The sequence below is a fragment of the Salvelinus sp. IW2-2015 genome, linkage group LG2 (assembly GCF_002910315.2).
Source record: "Salvelinus sp. IW2-2015 linkage group LG2, ASM291031v2, whole genome shotgun sequence".
NCBI lineage: Eukaryota > Metazoa > Chordata > Actinopteri > Salmoniformes > Salmonidae > Salvelinus > Salvelinus sp. IW2-2015.
The window spans coordinates 30,419,618-30,438,280 of NC_036839.1; the positions used below are offsets into that span (position 1 = coordinate 30,419,618).

The 18,663-nt window shown below is 41.8% G+C and overlaps 1 protein-coding gene across 2 annotated transcripts; it reads left to right on the forward strand.

Annotated features, from left to right (window-relative positions):
• Nucleotides 1–8,673: 8,673 nt before the first annotated feature.
• LOC111978065 (tumor necrosis factor ligand superfamily member 11) lies at nucleotides 8,674–18,447 on the forward strand. 2 transcript variants are annotated; one of them, XM_024007857.3, is made up of 4 exons: nucleotides 8,674–9,005; nucleotides 11,186–11,221; nucleotides 16,135–16,294; nucleotides 16,466–18,447. In XM_024007857.3, exons 1-4 carry the CDS (start codon nucleotides 8,811–8,813, stop codon nucleotides 16,927–16,929), a joined length of 855 nt encoding a protein of 284 aa, XP_023863625.1. In that variant the 5' UTR covers nucleotides 8,674–8,810; the 3' UTR covers nucleotides 16,930–18,447. The 2 variants fall into 2 exon arrangements, with proteins under 2 accessions (XP_023863625.1, XP_023863634.1); XM_024007866.3 differs by having other exon boundaries at nucleotides 8,676–9,005; nucleotides 16,135–16,270.
• Nucleotides 18,448–18,663: the final 216 nt, after the last annotated feature.

Consider the following 18,663-nt stretch of genomic DNA (forward strand, 5'->3'; position numbering starts at 1 on the left):
CCCAGCAACAGCCCCAAAACATCACTGCTCTAGAGGAGATCTGCATGGAGGAATGGGCCAAAATACCAGCAACAGTGTGTGAAAACCTTGTGAAGACTTACAGAAAACGTTTGACCTCTGTCATTGCCAACAGTCTGTGAGAGCCAGAAATCTTGCTTGTTTGTAGGTGACCAAATACTTATTTTCCACCATAATTTGCAAATAAATTAATTGAAAATCCTACAATGTGATTTTCTGGATTTTTTCTCCTCATTTTGTCTGTCATAGTTGAAGTGTACCTATGATGAAAATTACAGGCCTCTCTCATCTTTTTAAGTGGGAGAACTTGCACAATTGGTGGCTGACTAAATACTTTTTTGCCCCACTATATCTGTATTCCCAGTTGTGAAATCCATAGATTAGGGCCTAATGAATTTATTTAAATTTTCATATTTCCTTATTTGAAATAACTCAGTAAAATCTTTGAAATTGTTGCATGTTGCGTTTATTTTTGTTCAGTTTACATTGGTCTAATAAGCAAGAATATCCCTACTTAGACTACAATTTCTCAAATGTTCTTTTTAAAATGTATAGTTTTGATAAAACCACTGACTAATGTGATGTGAGATGTGGACGGAGAGTGTGTGTTGGAGTGGAAGTTGAACTTCACTGTATATGTCCTAGTTGCTAAGCAGGTTGCTATGTAATAATCCAGGAGACAGACCTTTGGTGGAGTCTGTCTACCTCTGTATGCTCTCTGAAAATGTGTGTTTATGCACAAAAGTGTGTGTGTGTGATGGCAGATTGGGGATGAAGTTGTGACCACAGAGGATGTGGGAGAGAGGGGAGAGACCGACAATACACGACTCTGAATGTTGTGACTCTTCATTCGACAAGGCAATTGTAATTAATTCTCTAATTCAGACTCTGAATAAATTAACTGAGGACACACATCTATTACACCTTGGGTACACAACTGTTTACCAGCAAATAACCTTGTTAGCAAAAACCCTCAATATTCTAGACTGCCCAATCAAATCAAGGACAAACTACTCCATTAGCAATTGAGTGAAATGTTGCACACAAAAACACGTCACCAATATTATCAAGTCCACCCAGCTGGCTCTCTATGTGTGGTAGCAATTGAGCCTGGGGACGGGGTTACAAATATCACAGACCAAAACTCCCAAACTGTGCATACACATCCACTTCCTTATTATAAAGTATTTGGCCATTCTAATTTAAAATCTCTGCCCACTTGTGGACTTCAAAATAACCTGAATCCAGTGAAATCACGCTGGTTGTTTTGAAACTGAAATAGCCATGAGAAGTCTAGACTACCGGAACCTTCTCTTCTCACTGTGACTTAACAGTCTGACATACTAGGGACGAGGTTCTGACCTTTAACCCCGCACCTCTTGCTTCAGACTGTGCTCTATGGGGAGGGCTAGTAATCAGATGGTCACTATATGGCCACTGTAGAAAGGTCAGTGGTGATATTGTCAGAATTGATGAGCAAGTAGAACATCTTTATATATATTCTTTGGGGTTAAGGTTAGGACGAGGCTTACTGGTTGCAGGTGAGTTGTTAAAGTCATAAGAATGGTTATATAGGTCTGTATGTATGTCCACTCCTGCCAATCTCCTTAATAGAACACTAGGGGTCTATTTAACACAGAATTCTCTCTCTCCAGCTCCCCCCCCCCGGAAGGAGCGTTGGGTTCGGTCCGCCCCACTCCTCTTCTGCAGAGACCAGAACAGCTCACATGGCAAAAACACAGAGGAATACCACACACACAAACACAACACCACCCAAACCTTTGCTGTACCACAGGCCGCTAGTCAGGTTCCTGGGCTGGGGGAAATAGCTGAGGGTTGAGCAGGAAAGCCACAGCTAAAACACGGTTCTCACTGTGTATTAAAGCACCCCTGACCGGGAGAGGAGCTAACAGGATCACAGTTAGAGGCAGGGGTAGAGCCACAGAAGAGCCAGAGGCACAGGGCCAGGGCACAGGCAGCCAAGTTCAAAGGTCATGGAGGAAGGGAAGGGGGTTTGTATTTGTATTATTATGGATCCCCATTAGCTGCTTCCAAAGCAGCATCTACTCTTCCCGGGGTCCAGTAAAATATATGGCAATTTATACAATTTCAAAACATTACATACATTACAACACACTGTGTTCCCTCAGGCCCATACTCCCCCCTACCACCTATCTATAGACTAAATCCATATGTATGTATAGTGTGTATGTTATCGTGTGTGTGTGTGTGTGTGTGTGTGTGTGTGTGTGTGTGTGTGTGTGTGTGTGTGTGTGTGTGTGTGTGTGTGTGTGTGTGTGTGTGTGTGTGTGTGTGTGTGTATGCATGTGTCTGTGCCAATGTTTGTGTTGCTTCACAGTCCCCGCTGTTGCATAAGGTGTTTTTTTAATCTGTTTTTTTAAATTGATTTTACTGATTACGTCAGTTACTTGATGTGGAACAGAGTTCCATGTAGTCATGGCTCTATGTAGTACTGTGTGCCTACCATAGTCTGTTCTGGACTTGGGGACTATGAAGAGACCTCTTGTGGCATGGCTTGGGGTATGCATGGGTGTCCGAGCTGTGTGCTCAGTAGTTTAGACAGACAGCTCGGTACATTCCACATGTCAATACCTCTCATAAATAAAAGTAGTGATGAAGTCAATCTCTCCTCCACTTTCAGCCAAGAGAGATTGACATGCATATTATTAATATTAGCTCTCTGTGTACATCCAAGGGCCAGCAGTGTTGCTCTGTTCTGAGCCAATTGCAATTTTCCTAAATCCTTTTTAAGGATTGCAGGCCTGTAGGACCTGCCTTGTTGCTAGTGTTGTTAAGAAGGCAGAGCATCACTTTTTATAGACAGACTTTCTCCTCATCTTAACTACTACTGTATCAATATGTATTGACCATGACAGTTTACAATCTAGTCTTACTCCAAGCAGTTTTGTCATCTCAACTTGCTCAATTTACACATTATTTATTACAAGATTTAGTTGAGGTTTAGGGTTTAGTGAGTGTTTTGTTCCAAATACAATGCTTTAGTTTTAGAAATATTTAGGGCTAACTTATTCCTTGCCACTCACTCAAACTAACTGCAGCTCTTTTGTGAGTGTTGCAGTCATTTCAGTCGCTGTAGTAGCTAACGTGTATACAGTAGTGTTGAGTCATCGGATACATAGACACTCTGGCTTTACTCAAAGTCAGTGTTTGCCTCTCCTATCAGATGAGTGCAGGTGAATGTCTACCAATGGAGGCAGGTTTGCAAACCATGTCAGGGAGGTCAAACCTAAAGGTCAGAAGGTTATTGAGTAGGATGTATTTTGCTCACCTACAATGGTAGTGACCTTGGCATCTGTCAGTAGATGGAGTGGGTTGTAAAGCATGTAGCCTATAAAGACCAGGGAGACATCCATTGCATACAAATTAAATATAGTTCTACTACACATAACTGAAATCATGTGTGTGTGGTTTTGTGAAAATCAAAAAGCCCATAATTACGAGTATACTTGTTTCTAGCGCCAGGAGGTTTGCTGGTTTAGGGCTAAAGACGTAAAATAGCCACATTTCTCCATGAACTCCAACTGGCACACAGAGATGGATTTTGCAAATTCACCAACCTACCCCCTCTCCACCCCCTTTCTATTGTCACAGTGTCTGCCTAAAAACCTGTGTTTCAAAACAGAGTTTCTTTCTGCTGGTTTTCAAATACTATGTTGTTGTTTCTTTTACTGTCATCAGAAACCAGAGTCAGAGCAGAGTTTATTCCAGTAGAGCATGGAGGTTATTCCAGTAGAGCATGGAGGTTATTCCAGTAGAGCAGGGAGTTTTCCAGTAGAGGCATGGAGTTATTCCGATAGGCATGGAGTTATCTGGAGTTCATAGTAGCAGGAGTTTATTCCAGTAGAGCATGGAGGTTATTCCAGTAGAGCAGGGAGGTTATTCCAGTAGAGCATGGAGGTTATTCCAGTAGAGCAGGAAGGTTATTCCAGTAGAGCAGGGAGGTTATTCCAGTAGAGCAGGGAGGTTATTCCAGTATAATTCTCCTGGCCAGAGGAGGACCACTGGGATGTTGATATTATATACAGTTTAGACCCTGTAATACTCACAGTGAAGAAGCTGAGGCAGCATAGAAGAACCAATTCCCGTAAGGGGACAGAACATTTTATTGAATTGTATTGGACTAGATTGTAAAGTTTTTGGGGTTTGGTACTGACTTTAATAGCCCAATAGCATGCATTCTGCTAAACACATTAATACTCACTGAATTCAAATCACTAAAATTAACCCAAACGTTGCGTGTTCGAATCTCATCATGGACAACTTTAGCATTTTAGCTAATTAACAACTACTTACTACTTTGTAGCTACTTTGCATCTACTAGCATGTTAGCTAGCTCTACCCTTAACCCTAACTCCTAACCTTAATAAATCCTGTTATGGCTGCAAGGGAAATTATTGAGTAGCCAGAAAAAAGGTGCCCATTTCAAACGGCCTCGTACTCAATTCTTGCTCGTACAATATGCATATTATTTATTACCTTTGGATATAAAACACCTTCTAGTTTCTAAAACAGGTTTAATTATTTCTCTAAGTGAAACATAACTCTTTTTACAGCCCATTTTCTGGAAAAAGAGAAATTTCCAAGAAGCTATGTCTCTCTTCAAGATACTCTCTATAAAAGGCCTTGGCACTTGGGACTGTACAAACACGTCACACATCTTCCCCTGGTTGTCATGCGGAAGTGAGAGAAAAAATGACTTGATTATCTCTGTCAGGGACTGAAAGGAACCTCTTTGAGTGATAAGTGCGCACTTTATTTTTTTTTCTGGGCGCGAGGTAGGAAATGGACTGCGCTCCTGGAAAACACTCGTTATAGGTGAATATGACCTCCAGCTTCGATTTTCTTTGATACATGTCACAAAATCATCCTAAAGTATGTTTTTTCAATATACTTTAATTATATTATTGAAATTTATTCTGGACTTTAGACGTGATGCGACGCAAGAATTTTGTCAAGACGGAGAGGTTAGCATGGCATGGCCAGTGTGTCATGCTAATTCAACAGGGACATCGTTCGTTCTAGGTCCAAATGAACACGGTTCTGAACAAAGGACCCTTGGAAACATTCTGATGGAAAATCAACAAAGATAAGGACCCAATTTGGGAGCTTTTTCATATATCTGTCGAACTGTGCTATCGCTAGCTTTTGACTAGAATCAATGCTGCTGTGTGTTAGCTATTGTAGTAAGCTAATATAACGATATATTGTGTTTTCGCTGTAAAACACTTCAGAAATCGGAAATATTGTCTGTATTCACAAGATCTTTCTCTTTCATTAGCTATCACCATATATTTTTCTGAAATCTTTTCTGATGGGAAATTAGTAGGTACGTTGTGTCTGTTTTCTCTGGCTACTGCCGTGCGATTTCTGACTGGAGCTATGATGGTGGCTAAGATGGTAGCAGTAATGTAAAACTGATTTATAGCTAAAATATTCAACTTTTGTCGAACAAAAACATAGATTTATTTGTAACATGTTATAGACTGTCATCTGAGGGAGTTTTTTTCTAGGTTAATTAGGTTAGTTCTAGGTTAGTTAGGTTGGCTTTGCATGCTAGCTGCATCTACTGCATGCTACCGGTCTGTGTGAAAAATATCTGTCTCTCATTTTTATTTGTGGTGAGCTAACATGAATATATGGTGTGTTTCGGTGTAAAACATTTAAAGAATCTGAAATATTGTCTGTATTCACAAGATCTTTCTCTTTCATTAGCTATCCACCATATATTTCTCTGAAATCTTTTCTGATGTGAAATTAGTAGTTGACGTTGGTGTCTGTTTTCTCTGGCTACTGCCGTGCGATTTCTGACTGGAGCTATGATGGTGCTAAGATTGGTAGCAGTAATGTAAAACTGATTTATAGCTAAAATATGATTTTTTTTTGAACAAAACATAGATTTATTGTGTAACATGTTATAGGACTGTCATCTGAGGTAGTTTTTTCTGGGTTATTTAGGTTGGTTTTAGGTTAGTTAGGTTGGCTTGTGCATGCTACTTCATCCTACTTGTGCTGTGAAAAATGTCTGTCTTTTTTTATTTGGTGGTGAGCTAACATAAATATATGTGGTGTTTTCTCTGTAAAACATTTAAAAAATCGGACATGTTGGCTGGATTGACAAGATGTTTATCTTTCAAATGCTGTATTGGACTTGTTAATGTGTGAAAGTTAAATATTTTACAAAAATAGATTTTGAATTTCGCGCCCTGCACTTGCAGTGGCTGTTGTCATATTAATCCCGACGTCGGGATTGCAGCCTGAAGAGTAACCTAATTGTTGTGTGTATGTACTGACATGTAGCCTATGCATAACTGATAGATACACGCACACTACATGTTGATTTTTTGAAATGTACATTACCAGTCAAAAGTTTGGACACACCTAATCATTCCAGGGTTTTTCTTTATTTTTACTATTTTCTACATTGTAGAATAATAGTGGAGACATCAAAATTATGAAATAACACATGGAATCATGTAGTAACCAAAAAAGTGCTAAATCTAAATTTATTTTAGATTCTTCAAAGTAGCCACCCTTTGCCTTGACAGCTTTACACACTCTTGGCATTCTCTCAACCAGCAGTCTTGAAGGAGTTCCCACATATGCTGAGCACTTGTTGGCTGCTTTTAATTCACTCTGCGGTCCAACTCATCCCAAACCATCTCAATTGGGTTGAGGTCCGGTGATTGTGGAGGCCAGGTCATCTGATGCAGCACTCCATCACTCTCCTTCTTGGTCAAAAAGTCCTTACAGCCTGGAGGATTTGGGTCATTGTTAAGTTGAAAAACAAATGATAGTCCCACTAAGCGCAAAGCAGATGGGATGGCGTATCACAGACAGTGTCACCAGCAAAGCACCATCACACCTCTTCCTCCATGCTTCACGGTGGGAACCACACATACGGAGATCATCCGTTCACCTACTCATCTTGTTGGTGTCCTTTAGTAGTGGTTTCCTTGCAGCAATTCGACCGAAGGCCTGATTCACAGTCTCCTCTGAACAGTTGATGTTGAGACGTGTCTGTTACTTGAACTCTGAAGCATTTATTTGGGCTGCAATTTCAGAGGCTGGTAACTAATGAACTCATCCTCTGCAGCAGAGGGAGGTAACTCTGGGTCTTCCTTTCCTGTGGCGGTCCTCATGAGAGCCAGTTTCATCATAGCGCTTGATGGTTTTTGCGACTGCACTTGAAGAAACTTTCAAAGTTCTTGAAATTTTCCGGATTGACTGACCTTCATGTCTTAAAGTAATGATGAACTGTCGTTTCTCTTTGCTTATTGGAGCTGTTCTTGCCATAATATGGACTAGGTATTTTACCAAATAGGGCTATCTTCTGTATACCACCGCTACCTTGTCACAACACAACTGATTGGCTCAAATGCATTAAGGAAAGACACTCCACAAATTCACTTTTAACAAGGCACACCTGTTCATTGAAATGCATTCCAGGTGACTACCTCATGAAGCTGGTTGAGAGAATGCCAAGAGTGTGCAAAGCTGTCATCAAGCCAAAGGGTGGCTACTTTGAAGAATCTTAAATATAAAATGTATTTGTTAAACACTTTTTTGGTTACTACATGATTCCATATGTGTTATTTCATAGTTTTGATGTCTTCACTATTCTACAATGTAGAAAATAGTAAAAAAATAAAAACCATGGATAAGTAGGTGTCCAAACTTTTGACTGGTACTGTATTTAAATTTCAAAGTCTTTGGCTGTAATGTCTTTTTCGTTATGTGTCGAACACCAGTAAGACTAGCTGTTTCCATTGACGCTAATGGGGATCCTAATAAATCAAATCAAACCCGTTAACTACTTAGCTAGCATGTTACCTAACCCCTAAACCTAACCTTAACCCCTAAACTTCACCCCTAGCCTAGCTGACGTTTGCCACCTAATTAGCCTAGCTAACATTAGCCACAACAAATTGGAATGTGTCATGTACAATGGGTTATGAAGATTTTTTTGGGGAAAAACATTAAATGTGTTGCGATGAAAATCGTGTAATACACACACACACAAAAAAATGTCTGTCACGAATTTCGAATAAGTAACTTGTGTCTATTTCAAAATAAGCTATGATAGTTTGTTGATCTGTCTGTCTGATCAGAGTGGTAATAATGTCTGTCTATCGTTGTGTACAGGCTATGATTGGCTATGACACAGTGACAGCTCCAATTTGTGGTTATTATTGGGTAAGTGTTCACATTCGATGCGTGGAAGACAGTATGTGGTTGAGGTGTTGCATGCACAGAGGTACACACACACATCCGGTGTCATACGGTGAATCCCTCAGATATATTTGGGTTGGGAATGACTTCTCTAATGAGACAATTCATCAACTAGGGAACATTTACTCTGCAAAGAAAACCTTTAGAGTAAAAATAACTGCCAGACTCCTATGATCATAAAGCGCTTATAACTGCCATCTCTTTTTTATCCAGCAAATGTCCCCATACCAATCATTCCATCAGCGCGGCAGCAGTGATCTTGGGCTACAGCCACAGCTGTGTGTTATAAAGAGCCCGGTCTAGTTTAACCTGTCCTGTACGGTTATGGTTATATGTGTGTGCGCGCGTCTTGACAGGCAGCACACACACACTATACTAGAGATCACTGTCGTCTGATTGGCTGTCTCTCTACAGAGGGAGCCGCTAGTCTTCTGCCCACCCACTGTTTATAGCTCTCCTCGGTCAGAATTTCCTTCCTTCCACTGAAAGTAGTCTATTCATCCAGAGCACCAGGTCTCACCATGGCAGCTAATGATTACCGAGGCTACCTGAGGAACCACTCCGACACGGAGAGCGCTCAGCCACGCTACCACGCGTCCCATGGCTCGGAACCCACCTATAGACCGTTTATATTCGGAACTCTTGCTATTATGGGACTGCTGCAGATTGCATCGAGTGTGGCGATCTTGTTACACTTGACAGGTTATCTCCAAGAGGTAAGACACTTTTCAAGGTGCACAACGATTGATAATAGAACTAGGCCTATGCGACACACATGTGAGTTGCGACACTAGTGTCCGTCATCATTTTAACGTGGAGCTGCGGGTTGCTTGCTTTCAGTTCGATTTTAAACAAGCAACCTAACAATAGCCTAAACAATATGAATATGCAACATTGTCGTTTATTAAATAGTTCTCAGTTCCACATTGCTTTCCTGGAATAGGCTACCAAGACATTTTGCAGTTTGAAGAGCACAGGTTTAAACCTCCTGCGCATACAGTTCCGGCTCGCCACTTACTGAGAAACTTGCGGCTGATGAGCGTGAGCACTTTCTTAGAACAATCTGTGCTCCGGGCTGCAAGTGACCGTAGTTCTGTGAACTTGTCCCCAACACTAAAACAAGCTGTCAGCGCTCTGTGTTTTACATAGCCTATCTATCATCTCTCTCTACTGATGAGATTTCCCGCTCAGATTATAAGGAGTTAACAGTTATTTCGGCAATACAGTATTTTCCATTTGTTACAGACTTTTTATCAAAGCAATCTCCCGTTTTCACAACAATACATTTCAACAGCGAATGTCAGGCAGATGGGGATAAACATACTGTAAAGCTGTCATTCAAGCAATCTTGTTTGTAAAATACAGCTGTTTTTACTTATTGCAGGCATTTTTGGGAGTGTTTACTCTGTTATTTAGAGGTATCTGTTGAATACTGAGAATAAACAGATGTTTCTTAAAGTTTATTATGTAGTTTGGGGAGGTGGGCTGCAACAGTTTATAGCCAGGAGGGTTCAGAAACCCACCAAGAATTTCTCCTAAAGATTTTTAGCTGTTCTGAAATTCAAAACAAAATTCAAAAATGCTTTATTGGCAAAATAAAATTCGTATTGCCAAAGCAACAATATACAAAATAAACATGTATCAGTTCTCTAATCTCCAGGTCTTCTCCAGGCAAGCCATTAGCCCTCAGCATACAGAGAGACAGAATAACTCTTCAGTGATATGTATGTGCTTCAGTGCCAGTCAGGTGGCTAACCTGTCAGCTACCCCTATCACCCTGCACAATCTGTCTTGTATAAGACAGCATTAACATTCTTTCTGGGTTGTTATTATTTCTGTATGGTGGTTTGTGGAGTTGAATGGTTTCATGTTTCAACAAGCCAAACAACAAGAAAACATTTCAGTTCCATCACGATGCTCCATCAGTCTTCACACGTAGACCTAATGAAGTCCAGCATGTGGTGTGTGTGTTTGTAGAGAGAGAGAGAGCGAGCATGCTGCAGAAGAATGTCAATGTTTGTTTAACCCATCTTTTGCCATAAACAAAGTGTGGTGTGTGCCGGTAGCTTGTTAACTCCTGGAGACAAGTCAGAGTAGGAAAAGAGAGAGTATCTTAGAGCTGTATTTGGCACGAGGACCAGGTTGTGTTAGGAAATGGATGCAGAGAGAAAATCTCTGCTGTGAGCCATCAAACTTCCTATTAAAAGTCTCCCATTCAGACTGTCCTGCACTGGTCCTGCAGTGAGAAAGCTCTGATTGGGCTGAATTGGCTTTCCACTCAGCGAAGAGAAAGAAAAAAGCCGTTCTCTGAATAAACGGTCCTCCTGACGACAGACCCATAGGGTAGCACTTTAAGGTGTCTCCCTGTCTGAACACCTGTAGGAGTTACTGGGAGCAGGAGGCAGCACAGCACCGTGCCTCAGGAGGAATGTGCTGCTGTAGGCTGTTTCTAAACACTCAGACTCTGAGGGTCTGAGAGACCAGGATGTACAGGACATCTGGTTCTAGATAGGGTTATAGGGATGGGAATCAGTATTATAGGTAATGGTTGAAGAGGTCTGGTGATGACCAGTACAGAGAAATGGCACCTGGAACCCAGGGATACAGTGCCTCACTAGACTATATGTCCATGCTTGAAAAGCGCAATAATGGCAGGGATGGAAGTAGTGGTTATAAAGTTCAGTTCTTACAATATGTTCTCTAACTATTTGATCAATTTATGTCATTAATGGTTGTCCAGAGAGTCAATTCACATGGTCTTCCAGGTTTCAGTCAATGAATTGTGACACCCATGGGGCTACCTGTCAACAATGTGTGTCTGTTTTACTCTGATAGATTAGGGGGATTGTTAGGTATTATTCGTCTTCTTAACGCCAGTGTTTGTTTCTGTTTCCAGGTAGACATCTCCTCTGCCCCACAGCAGCCAATAGAGGTGAGTTGACCCCTCTCTGATCATAATAACCAGCCCTCTCATTGGTCCAAAGAGGGTTTTTACTGTATGTTGTTCTGTACTTCCTGGTAAGGTAAAATTAATAGGCATATGTTTGTCATTAAAGATCAGGAGATTGTCAGATGACACTTTATATTAGAATCTTATATCAGATGGTATTTATCTGGTAATGTAATTTAAAAGGTAATACCAGATAAATAGGCTAATTACTGTAAAAGAGGATAGATTATTTATATATATATATATATATATATACACACACACACACACATACATAAAACTTTGGGGGGGAAATCATTTGTCCCCCCCCAAGTTATATATACACTATATATAAAAAATGATGTGGACTCCCCTTCAAATTAGTGGATTCGGCTATTTCAGCCACACCCGTTGCTGACAGGTGTATATAATAGAGTGCGCATCCATGCAATCTCCATAGACAAACATTGGCAGTAAAATGGCCTTAATGAAGAGCTAAGTGACCTTCAATGTGGCCCCGTCATAGGATGCCACCTTTCCAACAAGTCTGTTCGTCAAATTTCTGCCCCGCTTGAGCTGACCCGGTCAACTGTAAGTGCTGTTATTGTGAAGTGGAAACGTCTTGGAGCAACAACGGCCACACAAGCTCACAGAACAGGACCACTGATCGTCTGTCCACAAGCCTAAAATCACCAGGCGCAATGCCAAGTGTCTGCTGGAGTGGTGTAAAGCTCGTCGCCATTGGACTCTGGAGCAGTTCTCTGGAGTGATGAATCATGCTTCACCATCTGCCAGTCCGACAGATGAATATGGGTTTCGTGTGATTCCAGGAGAACGCTGCCTGCCCCAATGCATAGTGCCAACTGTAAAGTTTGGTGGAGGAGGAATAATAGTCTGGGGCCGTTTTTCATGGTTCGGGCTAGGCCCCTTAGTTCCAGTGAAGGGAAATCTTAATGCTACAGCATACAATGACATTCTTTACGATTCTGTGCTTTCAACTTTTTGGCAACAGTTTGAGGAAGGCCCTTTCCTGTTTCAGCATGACAATGCCCCCGTGCACAAAGTGAGGTCCATACAGAAATCATTTGTCGAGATCTGTGTGGAAGAACTTGACCGGCCTGCACAGAGCCCTGACCTCAACTCCATCGAACACCTTTGGGACGAATTGGAACTCAGACTGCGAGCTAGGCCAACATCAGTGCCTGACCTCACTAAAACTCGTCACTCAGCAATGTTCCAACATCTAGTGGAAAGCCTTCCCAGAAGAGTGGAGGCTGTTATAGTAGCAAAGGGTGGGGACCAACTCCATATTAATGCCCATGATTTTGGAAGGAGATGTTCAACGAGCAGATGTCCACATACTTCTGGTCATGTAGTGTATATTATTTTTGGGGTGGACATAACTGTCAAAGCACCAGCAAATCAGCTCCAAGGGATTTTAATTTTGGAAATTTGTTCCAAAGTATTCCCACGCATAATAAAAGAGATATACGGTGTGTGATTGTATACACATGTAAGCAGGGTTTGAAATGATTGTTTTAGTAAAATATTATCTGTTTGGGGTTCTTGCGGTCAATTTGCAGTCTACAATTATTTGTATATTATGTTCCGGGCCCCTGACCAGCCACTCAAGAAAATAAAAAAATTAAATAAAAATGGTCTTGCTGTTGAATCTAGTTGATGATCCCTGATCTACAGGATATACATTCCAAAGTTGATGATCCCTGATCTACAGGATATACATTCCAAAGCTGTTTCCTTTTTGGCTTCATTCATTGATTCTCTGACACGAAACAGCCTGGTCCTGTGCTTGAGTTAGCCTATGGCAGTCCTGTTTGGTCAAACCAGAATATCAGTAAAAGCTAGGGGAAACTACTGGGTTGGTGTGTATGTTCAGGCATTGGATTTCACAAAGGGGGAAAAAAAAGTGTTACAACACATTACACCTTGTAGGTTGAGTAAAGGCATTCCAACAATGTTTTGATGCAAGGCATTTCTTCCTCCTATAAGTTGCACCCAGGAAGTAGCAGTATTATCAGCATGGGGTGGTGTACAATTCAGTATTTAAAACTTTAAAAACAAACTTTTATATTAAAACAAAGACAAGGTAACCCGTTCTCAAATTTGTGCTTAGTCGTGCTGTTCCCATGCTTTTGTTTTTAAAGTGAGGAGCAGAAAGCTTGTTGTGCATACCCAGCAGCTTTATACCCGAAGCCAAATCCAGCTTCAAACCCTAACCCCAGTGTGGTCTGGAGCCTGTAGAGAGGTCAAGCCAGTCATCACCCTAATAAGATGAGGATTGGGGGGGTAGGTCTAGAGTCAGGTTGGCCTGTAGTTTACTGTACTGTAGTGGGGCACCAATCAGATGATATCATGGTTTGGCAGAGGCAGTTGCCTAGTCTGTTTGTCTTGAGTAAACCTTTGCTCATCAGTAACAGTGGTATATAGCGGTGGAATGCACCATTGTTGATATCAGAAAGGAGTTTCTGTAATTCCTTATTGGAATGTTCTGTCTTCTCTCTGGCACAGGCTTCTACCGGAAACAGCCAAATCTTTCCAGGAAGTAAAACAAAGAAAGTTAGCAGCTCTTCTATGTTTTGCTTTGCTCTCATTGCCCCAAAAGAGTGCTTAGACAAACCACCCACTCTGCTCTGTCCTGCCTTGAACTAAGGAGGCCTTTGTGTCGTCAGAGTGACATCTCAGACAGGGATGATTCCCATGCTGTAGTCTCAACCCTGGTCCAGCCACCAGAGTGAACCCTGCTCTAGGCTTTATGAGGTGTGAGGCTGACAGGTCCGTTTGGCTCCTACTGTGTTATCATAGAGTCTGTGTGTATGTGTTCCTGTGTGTGTGTGTGGTGACAGTCTTCCCTGGGACCAGTTCATTTGCTGATAAATTTGTGTTTTTTTTTAAAGACCAGGCCTTACTAAGAGCTGTCATGTCTCATGTTTGCTTTTGTTAAGTGCCCTTTGATTTGAGGCAGGATCGAGCCAGTCTGGGCCTACAGTGGGACCTGTGGTCAGCCTGATGGCCGGAAGGTCAGAGAGCACAGGGTACTCAGAGCTCAATGGGTTGGAATGGATGATGGCTGTTGTCTATTGTACAGTGTTGCACACCATTGTACAGTGTTGCACACTATTGTGCAGTGTTGCACACCATTGTGCAGTGTTGCACACCATTGTGCAGTGTTGCACACCATTGTGCAGTGTTGCACACTATTGTGCAGTGTTGCACACCATTGTACAGTGTTGCACACTATTGTGCAGTGTTGCACACCATTGTGCAGTGTTGCACACTATTGTACAGTGTTGCACACCATTGTGCAGTGTTGCACACCATTGTGTAGTGTTGCACACCATTGTGCAGTGTTGCACACCATTGTGCAGTGCTGGGCTGTAGTCTTCTATTGCACTGTGGACTGAACTGTGTGAAAGGTGATACAATAGAGTAAAACAGTATAGTACAACACAGGAGTGGATGGCCACACACAGTGTACTGGTTTTGACCCTCCGCCTCTAAATCAGGGACTGATTCAGACCTGGGACACCAGGTGAAGGGAATCTTTTTTCATTAATGTCATTTATTGGCCAGAAACAGCCGTAGGCCTGGGTCTGAATACACTGCAGTAGTAAGTTATATAGTAGACCAGTAACCATCCCAGCTCTGTATCTATCCAGCTAACGTAATCCTCTATTCCTGGGAAGGAGGTATTGTGGTCGAGTGTCTCACCACAAATCAAGGCCAAATGCCACAGTGTTGGGCCAGGGGGAGTTAGACCGTTATATCTCCGTAGCCTTGGCCAGACTTGTTTACCCTGTCTAATTCTAAACCACTTTTCTGTAAACATGTTTAAACGCAAATGGTTTTTAAAAGAGAGACAGTACTAATCTTGGACTCAATGTCTACAGGTCTGTCTGCTCCTGTTGTTTTCTGAGTAAATATACAAGACTTAATATTAGTGTCATGCAGGTGCAAAAATGGTGCTGCAAACCACAGTGATGATCATTTCAGGGCAATAGTCTGTTTTATATTTAATGTTCCGTGCCATCTCTATTCAGAGGTGTTGTGTGTGGGTTTTAGGTCATTTAAGAACAATCTTCCATTTCAACATTGGCTGGGGGTGGAGGGGAGATGACATATCAGGCATACCAGGGCTGATCAAAATGTAGGAAATTACAAAACAAGTTGAAACATCTACAGGATGTCTCTGTTCTGGAAGGAAGTGTCTCTAGCAGACGGTAGGTCTTCACACGGAACCCGTTCAGTCAGGCAGGCTGGGTAACTGATTGTTTACCTGCATAGAGACTGTTTTGTTTGTCTATGTGCTGCGTCTTGTCTCCAGTCTGTGTACTATAGCTCAGACTGGTGATACGTATGTCATCGCACCACTCCAGGGTTGAATCTAATCAAGTTAGAAGTGGTGCCAGAACTGTGAAAGGAACATCCATCTGAAAGGTGACATTAACCAGCAGCCCTAGGGTTACAGAACCACACCACAATTACTGGTGCTGCTCACAACTCAGCGCTCCAAGCTTAGAGGTTCACTTGGCAGAACTACTGGGAGAAGTGTGTGGGAAACACAGGCAAGCACACACAAATTAAAATAGACAATGAAATAAGCATTGGTTGAAACATGTGGCAACTGTTTAGAAAGCATTATGATTGGGCTAATGATACATCACTTCTAGATAGTGGGTTGCAGCTGGACAGTCACTCACTATGTCTGATTTGAAGGGAAGAATTTGTCAAACTACTGTACAAGCTACACTACAAAATGACCCTGTGGTATCCATCCCTCCTCTCAATGACTACTTTTTAAAAACTGTTGATGCCGGAGTTCCCAGGCCTTTACAGTTCCACCCTGCTCTGACATGTGTAACGTTCGGTTGAGGACCATTTCCTTTCCATTTCCACAGGAAGTGCAGACAGAACCGATCATTGCTGATGCCCTGAGGGACCCGAGAAAAGGCAGACAACGCTGCAAAAACCAGGGGAGGGAGGGGCTTCCATCAGCTCATCTACCATTCAAAGTGACCACCAACTACGTGAAGAGTAAGCTCATAGAAGTAGCCAACAGTAAGCCACAGTTTACAGCTAGATTAGAACTAGTCTACTGCAACCAATATTCATATACATTACAATGGTAAAACTGTGACAGATCTTTGACTGACTGACTGACGGATTAATTGGATTTATTTGCTGATTAGTTGATCAACTGATTGACTTGCTGATGTATTATTGTTCCAGAGGGGGAGCTGAGAGCAGCTATGATCCATTGGGACGAGGCGCAGGGCCACCTGAAGAAGATGCGTTACCATGACGGCCGTCTCCTGGTGGACGAGTCAGGCCTGTACTACGTCTACGCCAAGACCTGTTTCCGCTACTACGACCTGGAACCTGAGACAGAGCCCAGCGACGCCCCTGGACACGCCCTCGCCACACCCCAGACCGTGGACGTTAACAACGCCCAGCTCATCCAGTACATCTCCCAGGAGAAACACACGTCCTCACCCAGCAAGTCTGTGGTGCTGATGAAGACAGGCAGCACCATGCGCTGGAATAACTCCCAGTATAACATGTACTGTGCCCAGCAGGGCAGGGGGGTGATGCTACAGCACGGGGACGGACTGTTTGTTAACGTGTCCAACGCCTGGATGCTGGACCCTGAACCGGAGGGGACGTACTTTGGGGCGATCAAGATGGGGAACTGAACCCACATACAGAGAAGGAGGATGTGCTACTGGACGTTCTGCAGGCGTAACTGCCAAACAACCACAGAGAGACAGAGCACTTACTGCATGTGAGATTACTGAATTTGTGTTTGATTTGTTTTTGTATTGAAAAGGTATGGGCTATGTTGCTCTTCACCAGATAGCCTTCTTACCCGATAGAGAATGAGGATAGGCAGTTATTTAGATGAGGGTTTATGGATATCTCTGGTCACTCACTAGGCCTTCAACAAACCACATAATATGCCGTGCACACATACTTTAGACAAGACAACCATTTTCCTTATGGTCCAAAACGACACTGGATGCTTTTTAGTAGACCTGTAACATTTTATACAGCTGATAGTTATCAACCACTTTGTTGATATTTGTCATTCCAGGGAGCGCTTTTGAAAAGGTTTGTACAATGTTTATTTCAAGCATAGTAGTATGAATCCTATTGAAAATGTTTGTTTATCAGCTAACGACACAGTCATTCCTCATCCCTAGCCTGGCCCCTCATAGTTTACTAAACATTGTCATCGTCTTGAACAGAAGCACAGCTGGGGTACTTTGTTTCTAAGGAGTAGAGTTTTCACCAATCATGCTCCTCTGTCTCTCTTGGGAAAGGAAGAAGGGGAGGTTAGAGGGTGAATAGGATGTGATTCAGTAGTGAACACAGTACTACTGTCCGTTCAGGCAACATTTAACATTACATAATGCGCTGTGTAAGAACAGTGATATAAAACTGTTAATTTTTGTTTTCCAAGAAAATACAGAAAAGTGAGTACAGAAGGGGTAGCAAATGGCTCCATAACTGCATTGACTTAGTTTATCCAGGAGAGACTTGGTGTAATCCTTCATCCCAGGAACTGAGGGGAACATAGTTGTGGTTTGGATCAAACGTTTGTTTTCTTATTTTGATTTGTTTTTCCCCAAACTACATGTATCGAACTCTCCTTGCCCTGTCTTTGGTGGTTTATACGAGTAATGATAATCAAAAACACACAAACTGATGTAACGACACAAACTGAAGATAGCTGGCCTGTCTTACCGTAGGAGACGAGAGCAAAGATTGTCTTTATGAAACTAGCGGATCCAGATTGACTTTGGTTCACCTTTAATTTATAGTTTCTTTTTTCATTTTACTCTTCCAGAAGGTAAATGGGAATATGCACTAAATGTATTTATTTATTAGACATAAAAATGCAGATATGTACCATTGGTTAAATGATCTGTCTGCTTTAAAATCATGTATATTTTATGTCTGTTTTACAGTAGGCAGTACTTAGTTTATCAGTAGATGCGCTTTTTTTGTTCAAACACAGGGGCTCAATGTTGAAATCTGTATTTGTATTTTCTATTTCGACAATTCTGTGTGCACTTGCCTAGCCGAAGCAGAATATACTGTCCATCATAAGATTGTAGCAAACTTTAAAAAAATCTTCATCTTGTAAATGTTTTAAAAAATGTGATGTTTATTTATGTCAGTTTAACTAATAAAATCATTACTTTTCTATATAGGTTTGTTCGATTATTTAATCATCAAATCAAAATCTATTTGTCACATGCGCTGAACACAAAAGGTGTAGTAGACCTCACCGTGAAATGCTTACTTACAACAATGCAGAGTTTAAAAAAGTAAGAAAAATGTGCTAAATAAACTAAAAGGAAAAACAGTAACACAATAAAACAATTACGAGGCTATATACAAGGGGTACCAGTACCGAGTCAATG